Here is a 13,117-nt window from a genome sequence, read left to right as displayed (position 1 = left end):
ATTAGCGTTTTGACGCACCATTAGATTAGAATTTCCGTGATATTTGGTATTTTGCCGCACCATTGAACTTAGCCTTACTAGCAGTTTCACCTCATACGATATTTTCAACTCTTTGGTACCACTCCAGTTTCTTGGCTAATGCAGCGCCTGTCTTTGGTAAATCTTCTGCATGATTGGAATCACTGCTGAATATTAAGGTGGAAAGCAACAAGGAACTCACCAATTATCTTCTACAACTGGCGACAATGATCTTCAGTATGCTTATTCTCATTCGACGTTAAGAATCCTTCCGATGCTTTGTGCAACCTTGTTTTCTCTATCTTATGAAAGCTTTAATAAATCTCTCATTTCTAAGTCTTACAAGGAGGATCACTCCTAAATCTAGGTATCCGTTTACACTGAGAAGCATACATTGTGCATCTAAACAAAATAAAACCTTCAGAAATGCCCCTATTAAAGTATGAAGTATACAATGTACTCAACCATAAGACATGTTTATGATCAATTAATTTCCACAAACACTTGGAGACATGAATGTCTGATCTCGCCACAAAAGACTTGAGATATGCAATTATGCAGTATCATTTACATTGAAGATTCCAAACCCAGAATATACCATGAAGGTACAAATTAAGCAAAACAGATTAGAAAACGTCAGTACCTGTGCAGACTGAATACGAACAAAGAGACTGTCTCACAAAAGCTTCCTATGCCATCAAATCTGAGTTCTGGTCTCATAAAATCAGGAAGAAAAAAGTAATAATTGTTCCTGTTTTGTGAAGTGTACAAATGTTTATATTTACTAGTCGCCTATTAGCCAGTCGCCTTCTCTAAATCCTTGCAGACTTCATGGTGTCACTTTCCCAGTATTTGTCCATCAAAAGTACACTAAATTAGCCCCTGTAACAAATTTGGAAGAGCCAAAAAGTATTAATAGATATAAAATCATCACAAATAGCAGAACCGAGTGCATTATCTAGTCATATGGGGATTATATATTTATACACTTCAAAAGATGTGGGTTGAATTAAAATGAAATTGGATCCAAACATGCATCTTAACAGCCATTATCTCAAACTTCAAAACAGAACTCACTACAATATATTAAATGATATTACTTTCTGATGCACCAAAAGTGACTCACTCCCAAGTCATCCATTCCTCAAACCAAAATTTCAGGATAAAAGATAATTAAAATAACCAGCAAAGAGCATAAAAGTCCCAGAGGATGCATCTTAGATGTTTGGCTTACAGCTAAAACTTTCACCTCTTTAGAGGTACCAGTGGTAAGCAAGTGCAGCAACAAATTGTCTAACCCAGAATATCCAATGGTCATTAGGTCATCCCAAAAATATTCCCACCAGAGGGTCTAGCAGGGCAAAGGCTAGTTCCAGTAAAAGGGCTTGTTGCCAAGTGAACCCATGATTACAGCAAACAAATAGCCAACAGAAGGATGTGGGAATGGGTGCACATCTCTTGGGGTCAGTGGCAGAGCAGACGGTTTACAATCATGAAATTGCCATTATCCTTAGCTCCACAGGCAGACTAACTTAACCAGGAATACTGAAGTTTGCAAGAACATCAAGAGTGTTTCCACTGTTTCGCAATGTAACCCTTTATAATTACACCAACACCACAAGTTGCTCCAGACATTGACATGATACAGGGAACTCTAAGAACCTTCCTTTGCAGTGCAGTAAACAAGGATGAATATCATGCCAAACTAAGAGCTGATTATCAATAACAATGGCTCATATAATGCAGAAAAGATGGGAGTAGCTATGAAAATATATGGACTCTATAGTTGGCTGGTCTTGTATTGAAGTGCTTTTCCTGTTTTTCTTGCAGACTGAGCTGCAATCTCCTACGGTATTTGGGTTCATGAAGTTGCTTTAACCCATGCTTGCTATAGTGGGGAACTTCATCGCACACCATAACTAAAGACACACAATTACAGATCCTCTCTCACTAAATGCTGATACAGTCCAGGAAACAAATTACGCAACCAAAATCACAAAAAAATGGAGAACAAGAGAAAAACAAAACTGTCACTATATTCAAATTAATAACAGGTGATATGAATGCATAACCAAGGACTTTTAATGAAAAATCTTTTCATTTAGAAAAATAGCAAGGACAAAATAATTCCTAAATCAGCTCCAAAAATTATGTAAAAGAGATAATTAAGCAGCAGTTTGATTTCATAATTGTGAATGAGTGAGAAATAGGAGTATTTTGCATAGCAGTTATTTCACATAGAAGAGTAATTGCAGTTCCAATAAAGCAAACTAAGCACGTATATACTTTAAGAAAAATTTATGCTGATGTATAAAAAAGACCTTCCTTAGCCATACCTCCAAGTATACGATTTGTTAAGCCCTTGATTTCTGGAATGCAGTGAAGCTTCTAAGAGTTCCCTCAGAAAATTTGTTGCTAACAGAGTATAAAAAACACTTCTACACAGAGCAAGGGATCCTCTTCGAATATAGAAAGTGTCTTGTCTCTGATTTTCGTTTCAGTTATTGCCTTTCAATTTGCGGAACTCACTCAAAAACTTACTGATTTCATCCTCCTCCTTTCTTATATTGGCATGGGATAAAGAAATGCCTTTGCCAGTGTTGTTGAATTCAGTTGGAGTAACCCTTTGTATAGTTTCATTCTTCTTCCCTTCCTCTGCAAAAGAAAACTCAGTAAATAAATCCTTTTCTACCAAACATAGCTTACTACCAGTTAATTAGAAAGTAAGTTTTGTTCATAATACCTGCAAGTTGTGTAACTCTACCTGCTTTGGCCGAAAAAGGGCAAGCAAAATCTGAATTTGCAGAAGCATAAACCTTTGGATCACAGTTAAGAGCTTCCTCTTTGACATTCACCTTGGGGAAACCAGCACTTTTCAATCCACAATTGGTTGCTTGCTCTCTAAACCTTCTCTTGGGTACCTCAATCTTATTCTCTGCACTTCTTTTCGCATCACAGTTTGCACCTTCTTCTTTGATTTTCACCTGGGGTAAACTAACAGTTTTCATTCCACGATTTGTTTCAAGCTCATTAATCCTTCTCTTCCAAACCTCAATCTCATTCTCTACCCGTCTTTTCGCATATTCAAGGTCACTATTCTCTTTCTTGAGTACAACCAATATTTCTCTTTCGTTTTTATTCATCTTCTTAAGCTCATCAGACAATGTAACAATTCTAACCTGTGATCGCCTCTCTCTTTCACATACAACTTTGTAATCTTCTTCTAAACGGATTACTTTCTCTTTGAGCTCATTACACATTCTCTTATGTCCCCAGATTTCATCTTCAAGACCAATCTTTCTAACCTCCATCTCCTGTAGCTTTTCCCTAACATCAACAATCTCTGTCTTCTTCACCTCAATCTCATTCGACAACTTAACACATCTACTTTCAACCACTTCCTTGTCCATTTTCATCTTTCCCTCCCTCACTTTAATAATCTGTGCTACCTCCTCAAAGTCCTTAAACCGGAAAGCCGTTTTCAACGAAATAATCAGTTCTGAAGCAGTATAATCACTTTCCGTTGACTCAGAATCCCTAAACCCATACAATTAAACAACTTTACTCAAACTAATAAACCGAAAAAATAAAAAATATATATAAACAAATTAAATGAAAACGTCATTGTAATAAATAGGAAAAAAAAAAAAAAAGAGCACCTTAGTATTGCATCAATCCCCTTCTTCTTCGCTCCCATCTCTTCTTCTTCTTCTCTAACCAACCCACTGCTGTCTAAACTTCTCTTAGCCCTCTTTCGAACCCTTTCATCTTCCCTCCTCTTCTCTTCATCTTCATCTTCATCTGACTCATTTCTCTTCTTTGTTTTTCTCTTCACAGTCTTTTGAACTCGTTTCTCCCTGACTACAACATCACCAAACTTGCGTTGCAAGTCATACAAGTAATGTTTTTCACATAAGGTACTTTCTTCATACACCCAACCTTTACACCTCCATTTCCTACCATCGTTACGAACACAACGTGACTCAGGTGGTGGAACAGCCCCGTTATCACCTTGTTTGTTTTTTGTCATTTAACAAAAACCAAACAAACAAGTCCCGCCGAAGAAAGTTCTTATTTTTGTTAGTGGGCAAAGGAATGGGAAATGGCAAGCCAATGACACTTTTTTTCTCTCTGTTCTGTCTATATTTTTTTTTTTGTGTATTTCTAATACAAACATTAAAACAGAATAAAGAGTAAAGTGAGATACTATTGTTATATTGGGATTCTTAGTTTAAATAAATTTTACAATCTCAAGACAAAAATGTTGTGTTTCTGTTTCTAGTGAGTTGAATGTATGCAATTTTCTTCCTGAAAACAAAATAGTTAATTTGTTTTGATACTAGTAATATATTGGCAAGGAAAAACCCAATCCCACAAAAACCCAGCAGAAATCCATCCGAATTGCAATCGAAGTTTGGTCCCAAACAAACCCAGCTGCACTTATTAACCACTATCAGCACACTCTCCATTAAGACCATATTAACACTTTTGGATGCTCCACGTCATAAACAAAATCCAAAAATTAGAAATTGAGGTGGTTGGTCCGACACCACCACCAACCTGACCCCACTATCTCTCCTACTTACAACACAGAACAATCTCCTCGGGCACCCCAACCTTTCATCCAGTATGTGAGGAGAACTATCGACGAAACACCTTACTACAAGCGTGATGCGCGGCGAAGAGTTAATCCCCAAAACACTTACTAGAGTCGGAAACAATAGAATGGGCAATCAAATTTTCCTTACTTATTTTTTCTAATGATTGCTCCAGCATAGAGCTTTGTACAATTTTGAAACTGTATAATCAGCATACTTATATTTTCCAGCTTTACTACAGATAAAACTGCAAACGTGGAAAATAAAAAGAACCGTCAACTACCCGAGCAAAAATCATTGTTCTTGGGTTTGGGCTTTAACTTCGGCTGGGCTGTAGTTGGTGATTACCGGGGCGTGTTGGTGCGCACATTTGAGATCTATGATTATGTACTTGCGTTACTTGATACGAAGATTAACAAAGGATGGATTCTAATTACGAAATAGTAAGTATTCCTAATTAGACAGACACTTGAATCAGAAACAGAAAAAGATAAGACCTTGCCCCCTCCATCTCGTCTCAATAATAACCATCTGATCTCTTTTCTAAGAAGTTTCAATAATGGCAGTCACATATCGAGGTAGTAGTCGTCATAATAATAATAATAATAGGTTTCTAAAGAGGTATGCTGATGTAGATATAAACAAGAAGGAAAATAAGAAGTTGAGAGGTGATCCTCGTGAGATGGATGAGGGGTTGATCAAGATGGAAGCGAAGAAGCAAGACAATAATTTGGAAGGAGTTTATGTTCCTCCGTTCAAGCTTGCACAGCTGAGGAAGGATGACGTATTGGATGATAAATCCAGCGTCGCCTATCAGAAGTTAACTTGGGATGCCCTGAGAAAGAGTATTAATGGTCTGGTCAACAAAGTGAATGCTACTAACATTAAGAACATTGTTCCCGAGCTCTTTCAGGAGAATCTCATTAGAGGAAGAGGTCTCTTCTGTAGGTCTGTTATCAAGTCTCAACTAGCGTCTCCTCAGTTTACACATGTCTTTTCAGCATTAGTTTCTGTCGTCAATTCTAAATGTCCTGACGTAGGTCTTCTTCTATTAAAGAGACTTGTGTTGCAACTCATGAGAGCGTATAAGAGAAACGATAAGCCCCAATTGCTCGCTGCCACTAAGTTTATCGCGCACCTTGTTAACCAAGAGGTTGCTCATGAGCTAATTGCTCTGGAGTTACTTACCGTATTATTGGAAAATCCTACTGAAGATAGCGTCAAGGTAGCTGTCGGATTCGTCACTGATTGCGGCTCCCTTCTGCAAGACCTCTCGCCCAAGGCCCTCGATGGTATCTTCGAGGGCTTTCGTAGAATACTTCATGAAGGAGAAACTGACAAATGGCTTCAGTTCTTGATTGAGAGCCTTTTTGCTATTCGAAAAGCCAAGTTTCAGGGTTACCCTGCTGTCCTTCCTGAACTGGATCTTGTGGATCGCGACGACCAATTAACACACGAGTTCTCACTTGAAGACGTCATAGACCCAGAGTCATGTCTCGATATTTTCAAGGCCGATACACGTTCCTTAGAGAATGAGAGACGCTATTGTAGGGGAGTAATATCCTCATTAAGTAATATTGCACACGCGCGAAGTATAAGCGAACTCAGGACATCGACTTCCAAGACCGATCTGTGAGCAGCTCCCTTGTGTAGGGAAGTAATATCCTCATTAAGAAATATTGCACACGCGCAAAGCATAAGCGAACCCAGGACATCGACCTTCAAGACCGATCTGTGAGCAGCTCCCTTCATGTAGGTGGTACGCTTAAGCTCGTTCAAGGATGTCTCAGTACGAACAAACGGCCGGAGACAGAACGCCTCAAATAAAAACACCACCAGGTGTAATCATTACCAAAATCTTACTTGTACTTTCCACCACCGAGAAATAGGAACGACCGCACCAACTTCCAATCAGCACACAACTTCTACTAAAACCAACCTAACACGCATTCATAATCTCCACTCTACACATGTGCAAGTGGTACACGTGTCTCTAGAATCAACACTTCCTTAGGCCTATAAATACCACCTACTTGAACTACGTGAGACCTGATTCTTCTCTTCCCTTAAAAAACCAAGAGAAGATATTTGAAGCGACTTCGCTTCATCATGAACTTCGGTCTCCAAAAAACCTCAACCCATTCCCCTCTCTTCATTGCATCTAAAGGAAAACCAAAACACCCCCTTTATAGCTATGACGAGCTAAAGAGAAACATCCTTAGTGATGAATGATCATCGTCTGAGGATGAAGCGGGGTCAGATGAAGAATCTGATGATGAAAAGATGGACATAAGAAACAAAACAGAGACTGACATTGTGAATTTGCAACGTACGATTTATCTGACCATCATGTCAAGCATCGACTTCGAGGACGCTGGGCACAAACTCTTACAAATTAAGGTTCAGCCAGGCCAGGAGATGGAGCTATGCATCATGCTCCTGGAGTGTTACAGCCAAAAGCAAACTTATCTCCGCTATTATGGTCTTTTGTGTTGGGAGATTTCACTAGAAAGTCACACCTCAATCTAGCTACTTTCTATTCCAAATGATTTCAACTTGGAGATCACACCAAGGTCACCCACCTAAGACTTTGGTAGTTATCACAACAAATTCAACAAAGCAAAACCACTAGTTTATCATCACAATTCATAGCAACAATAAATATGGAAGTAAATAATGTAAAGAGACACAAAGATTTAAAGTGGTTCGGTAAATGTTACCTACATCCACACAAGAGCCGAGTTTCCTTTATACTAAAGATTGGAGAGTTTACAAGGGGTAACAAGAATCAAGAACAAGAGGCCTCACTCAAACCCTAGCTCAATAGAGCTCCCACAATACCCAAGAAATGAATCTCTCAAAGTTGTCTCAAAACCCTATTCTATTTCATTTATATAGGTACACATAGAAAAAGGTGAGAAAATGGGCTTTAGGCTGAAATTTCGAAATCTATCAAAATTCCAGAAGGCATGAGCGTAGGATGCGCCCTGACTAAGGCATGAGCGAGCGCGGGTCGTGCCCGACTTCCAGTGTTTTCAGCGCATGGCGCGCCTTGTCCAAAGCATGGTTGAGCGTGGGTCGCGCCCCCTTCTCCAAACTGAAAACTGAAAGTACCAAGGTCGGACACCGGAGCAAACCTCGACGGTTCCACAAACCCAACAATCTCCCACTTGGAACCTTCGAGATTCTACATGCACATCACATCTCAATTGTAACAACTCAATTCAAATCCAATTTACTAATGAAACACTCAGCTCATCCATGATAGTCTTCAAGCAAGAAGACCCGACGAAGTTGAACACTTCAACTTCATCTTCACGACACCCCTACCATGACATAGACATGTCTCCGTGGTACTCCATGAATAACACAATATCCATTTCACCGCTTCTCAATGATGTTTTGCCAAGGTTAGCTATAAACCTCCAAGCAACTCCCACTGTATGGGATATATCCAGGTGTGTGCAAACCATGTACCATCGCTTAGGGGCTTGTTGGAAACCATGCAAGCTCTTTCTCAGCTTGCGCACCATATTCTCTCTATCCTTCCGTAGGAAATCCAACAGTTGTCGTGTATAATTCTCCTCAACATGGTCACAATGGAGGTGAGCAGTTTTCACATCTAACTGCTTAAGATTTAAACATTCCGCTACAATAATACTAAACATTGACTGAAAAGTATTTGGGGAGAATATCATTGCCAAATATTTCTTGGAACCATCATGTTCCTTCTTGACTCGATACACCCATTTGCTATGTAGAGTCATGTCCTTGGGTACTTTGGCCAACTCCCAAGTGACACTAAAGACGAGGGACTTCGTCTCATCATGCATAACAAACTCCCACTCGCTAGCATCACCAACCTCCAATGCTGCATCATAGCAATGAGGTTCACCATCATCAGTAAATAAATAAGTGGATGGATGATGCTTCATGCTCGGTACAGTTTGCTTGGATAACCTCCTTAGTGCACGAGGTAGAGATGGACTTGGTGGCGTAGTCTCTTCACCTGAGTCACTACTATCATCATCTGACTGTGGAACTTCCACAACACCACGACTCACATCAGAGCCTTCCAACTCAACATACTCGCGATTACCTCAGAATCCGGCTCCACGGAACATTGCTTCTTTTCTGTCCTTGTACAAAACTATCTTACTGAACAAGGCATCTCTGCTTCGAATAATTTTCCGGTTTTGGTCATCCCAAAAACGATAACCAAGATCATCATCGCCATATCCAATGAAGGTACACTTGACATCAAGTTTACTCCTAACTTGGTCACTAGTGTGCACATAGGACTCACACCCAAACACTCTCAAATGGGAAAGGTTCACATCCTTCCCACTCCACACTTCCTATGGAATCCTGAAATCTAAAGGTACTGGCGGTCCTCGGTTGATCAGGTAAGCTGCTGTGCTAACACTATCTGCCCAGAATTGCTCAGGCAAGCCTGCTAGTGTACCCATACACCTAGCCCTATCTGTCAGTGTTCTAATCATCCGCTTTGCGATCCCATTCTCCTGAAGTGTCCCTCGCAAAGTCTTTTCCATCTTGATGCCACTGTTAGCACAATACTTCTCAAAACCTGAATCAACATACTCTTCACAATTATCATATCTCAGCTTCTTCACCTTCAAGCATATCTCATTCTCAATCATGGTCTTCCACGTCTTGAACACTTCCAATACCTCAGACTTGTGTCTCAAGAAATAGACCCACACTTTTTTAGTATGGTCATCAATGAAAGTCACAAAATATAACTTTCCGCCAAGTGAAGAGACATTAGCTGGCCCCCAGACATCTATATGAATCAACTCAAGCTTCCTAGCTTTCAGAGTTCGGCCCATCTCCTAAAAACTCACCCTTCTCTGCTTTTTAAACATGCAATTCTCGCAGAAGTCAAAGTCCGTCAACTCTAACGGGAGTTTACCAGTGGAGTGAAAGATTTGCATTCCTTTCTCACTCATGTGACCAAGTATGTAGTGCCAAACATTTGGATCTTTTTGCCATTTGCCACGGCATTCGACCCACACCCGTGTGCGGTCATGTAGAGAGTACCATCCTTGTCGCCTTTTAGAGAACTTAGAGACTTTCCAAGTATCCCTCGTGAAGATTGTAGCAAATCCTTCATTAGCCAATTGACCTACAGAAATCAAATTCTTCCTCAAATCCAGAACGTGTCGAACATCCCTCAATAATCATGTCCTGTCTTTCAACTTGACACGGACATCACCTTTGCCAACAATGGCACAAGATTGGTCATCACCAAGAAAGACCTTTCCATTGTTACCTTTGGTGTAGTTCTCAAAGAACTCTTGATTTGAGGTCACATGGAATGATGCACCATAATCTAAAAACCAAGACTCCTTATTGTTCTCCATCGAACATATCAAGGCATCATCTTCCACTTCAACTACATTAGCTTATTGATTCTTCTTGTAGTTGTCATTCCTTGGTGCTTGACATCGGTTACTATAGTGGCTAGGCAAACCACAATTGTAACATATAATAATATTATCATCCTCTAGGCTCATCACTAGGGGCATGAGAGTTTATTCTCCCCCTTCTATTTCTCGATCTACCACGACCTTTGTGCACATGCATCCCTTCGCTCTCGGTACTCAAAGTCGAACCCGATGTCGAGGCCCCATTTGAAATCCTTCGAATTTCCTCCGCTAGTATCATACTAACCACATCGTCGAATTTCAACTTATTCATTCCCGCTGAGCCACTGATAGCCGCAACCGTAGCCTTCCAACTTGGAGGCATTTGTCTTATTATCGCCAACGCTCTCACTTCATCACTAAATGTAATCTCAACCGACTCCAATTGGTCTTTCGTTTGGTTGAATCCATTTAAGTGGTCCTTGAAGGAATCATTCTCCGACATTCTCATAGAGAAGAGCTTGGTAATCAAATAGACCTTGTTCGCGGCCAAAAGTTACTTATACATGCACGTGAATGCCTTTATGAGAGACACCGTCGTCTTCTCATTTTTAATATTGAAGGCCACCGACTTTGAGAGACTCAATCAAATTGTCGCCAATGCTTTTCTATCTAGCAAATCTCATTCACTTTGCTCGTAACTCACTGGCTTCTCTCCCATCAAAGGTTCATACAAATCCTTTTGATAGAAGGAGTCCTCAATTTGCATCTTCCAATAGCCGAAGTTTGTTCCATCAAACTTCTCTATCTTGTAGCTTTCTTTGTCGGTCGTCATGACTTCCACTGAACCAAAACAACGGTGGAGAACCTCCCAAAAAATTTCTTCAAACACCTAGCTCTCAATGCTAAAGATGGAGTCTTTCCTCACACACCTTGTTCCAATGATTCAAAACCATGCTTTGATACCACTTGTTGGGAGATTTCACTAGAAAGTCACATCTCAATCTAGCTACTTTCAATCCCAAATGATTTCAACTTGGAGATCACACCAAAAAATCACCCACCCAAGACTTTGGTAGTTATCACAACAAACTCAACAAAGCAAAACCATTAGTTTATCATCACAATTCATAGCAATAATAAATATGGAAGTAAATAATGCAAAGAGACACAAAGATTTAAGGTGGTTCAGTAAATATTACCTACATCCACACAAGAGCCGAGTTTTCTTTATAGTAAAGATTAGATAGTTTACAAGAGGTAACAAGAATCAAGAAAAGAGGTCTCACTCAAACCCTAGCTCAATAGAGCTCCGACAATACCCAAGAAATGAATCTCTCAAAGTTGTCTCAAAACTCTATTCTATTTCCTTTATATAGATACACATAGAAAAAGGTGAGAAAGTGGGCTTTGGGCTGAAATTTCGAAATCTGTCAAAATTCCGGAAGGCATGAGCGCAGGGTGCGCCCTGACCAAGGCATGGGCGAGCACAGGTCGCGCCCGACTTCCAGTGTTTTCAGCGCATGACGCGCCTTGTCCAAAGCATGATTGAGCGCGGGTCGCGCTCTTCTCCAAATTGAAAACTAAAAGTAACAAGGTCGGACACCGGGCAAACTTCGACGGTTCCACAAACCCAACATTTTGGGGCATCGCCTCTGCATGATCAGTGAGATATACCATAAACACTTTGAGAATTGCTTTGTCAAGCAATATTCAACGATTCATCATCTTGAAACTTGTAAGCTGCGTAATGTGGCAAAGTTCTTCGCTCAGCTCCTTGCCAACGATGCATTGCCTTGGCAAGTGTTCTCTTACGTAAGTTTGACGGAGGAAAATACGACATCATCTTCCCGCATCTTCATTAAAATTCTGTTCAACGAACTGTCTGAGCATCTTGGCATTCGATTATTGAATGAAAGACTTGAAGATCCACTAATGCAGACTTATTTTGAATCGGTATTCCCAAAGGATGACCCCAAGAAAACCAGATTTTGCATCAACTTCTTTACCTGCGTTGGTCTGGGTGGAATCACCGAAAGTCTAAGAGAATTCCTGAAAATGCCAAGGGCCATTTACCAACAGAAAAATATGAGGATTTAGTGACTTTGAGTTTCTTCCAAGTTGTTTCTTAAATTTTAATCTCTGTAAACTAGTATACTGCGTGGCAGTGGAGAGTGAGCGGAGCTATAGCGGAGGGAGAGAGTTGGGTGATGCGAGGGGAGAGAGAGAGGTGGGCGAAGGAGAAAGATATTTGTGCGAAAAAAAAATAAGAGAGAAGATGAGGACAGACAGATAGAAACCAACCAAATTGGTTTTTGTCCCGCATAGCCCCCATTCTCCCAAAATCGTTCGCTTCGCTCACTCGATTACTAGCTTGCTGACTAATGAATTTTCTGCGGTTTTCACTAATTTGTAAATTAATTCAACTAGATGATATATTGATTGGCAAGTGTTCCCTCAAATGCTTACAATTGTTCAGTTTGCTTTGAAATTATAAAGAGCAGTGTTTGCATGAATCAACTGTGCTACATTTTTTCTTTATGTACTTTGTGCTGTTGTGACTTTGAGTTGTTACGCACAACATGCGTACTTACGCAATTTCTGGACTCGGCAATTTTTCCTAAAGGCTTGCTAAGCAGCTTAAGATCAAATCCATTTTGTATGTACCTTAAGATTGAAGATTGAATACATATTCAAATGTGGACTTTAAATGCTTATTATCGTCATTTTTAGAGTACTGGGTGATGTCAATCAATATGATTATTATTAATGACGGGCTAGATCGATGATGGCTTCCCAACCTAACTGTTTGCAAAGTCAAAGGTGCACTGTCGTAACAAAATTATTAAGAGAAGAGTTCCAACCATTATTGTCATAGCACCTCCCTGCGACCCTGCACCGCCAAACTACGAATGAAATCCTGGGAAAACTGGGCAGCAGCCCGCTGACTTATCTTCAGCGACGAAAGAAACAAACAAATGATTTGACACTCCTAATACTAAGTGATCCTACCGAGACCACGTGCATCTACATCAGTGGCAATCATTATAAGACTTCTGTCACTTTTAAACTCAGCTCGAACCCAATCCTTTCAGACTGGTATACCCAATTAAG

General features: G+C 40.1%; 1 protein-coding gene and 1 pseudogene across 2 annotated transcripts; one reads left to right on the top strand and one right to left on the bottom strand.

Moving 5' to 3' along the window:
* Positions 1 to 473: 473 nt before the first annotated feature.
* LOC147477733 (uncharacterized) lies at positions 474 to 4,390 on the bottom strand. 2 transcript variants are annotated; one of them, XM_086581873.1, is made up of 4 exons: positions 3,678 to 4,390; positions 2,762 to 3,555; positions 2,355 to 2,673; positions 474 to 900 (listed from the first exon to the last, which is right to left on the bottom strand). In XM_086581873.1, the coding sequence occupies exons 1-3, from the start codon at positions 4,046 to 4,048 to the stop codon at positions 2,516 to 2,518; spliced, it is 1,323 nt and encodes a 440-aa protein (XP_086437999.1). In that variant the 5' UTR covers positions 4,049 to 4,390; the 3' UTR covers positions 474 to 900; positions 2,355 to 2,515. The 2 variants fall into 2 exon arrangements, with proteins under 2 accessions (XP_086437999.1, XP_086438000.1); XM_086581874.1 differs by having other exon boundaries at positions 2,783 to 3,555.
* A 579-nt stretch (positions 4,391 to 4,969) lies between these two features.
* LOC147477732 (uncharacterized) lies at positions 4,970 to 12,209 on the top strand (annotated as a pseudogene).
* Positions 12,210 to 13,117: the final 908 nt, after the last annotated feature.

This window comes from Coptis chinensis, chromosome 9, assembly GCF_015680905.1.
Source record: "Coptis chinensis isolate HL-2020 chromosome 9, ASM1568090v1, whole genome shotgun sequence".
Lineage (NCBI taxonomy): Eukaryota > Viridiplantae > Streptophyta > Magnoliopsida > Ranunculales > Ranunculaceae > Coptis > Coptis chinensis.
The sequence above is the reverse complement of the archived record's forward strand: the minus strand, read 5'-3'. Positions and strand labels throughout refer to the sequence as shown.

Excerpts from the sequence above, each read along its gene's own strand:
- LOC147477733 (XM_086581873.1), bottom strand. The coding sequence starts at position 4,048 with ATGACAAAAAACAAACAAGGTGATAACGGGGCTGTTCCACCACCTGAG. Across the intron at positions 3,556-3,677 it reads GGGATTGATGCAATACTAAG|GGATTCTGAGTCAACGGAAA; the intron begins GTGCTCTTTTTT and ends GTATGGGTTTAG. Across the intron at positions 2,674-2,761 it reads TAGAGTTACACAACTTGCAG|AGGAAGGGAAGAAGAATGAA; the intron begins GTATTATGAACA and ends TTTCTTTTGCAG.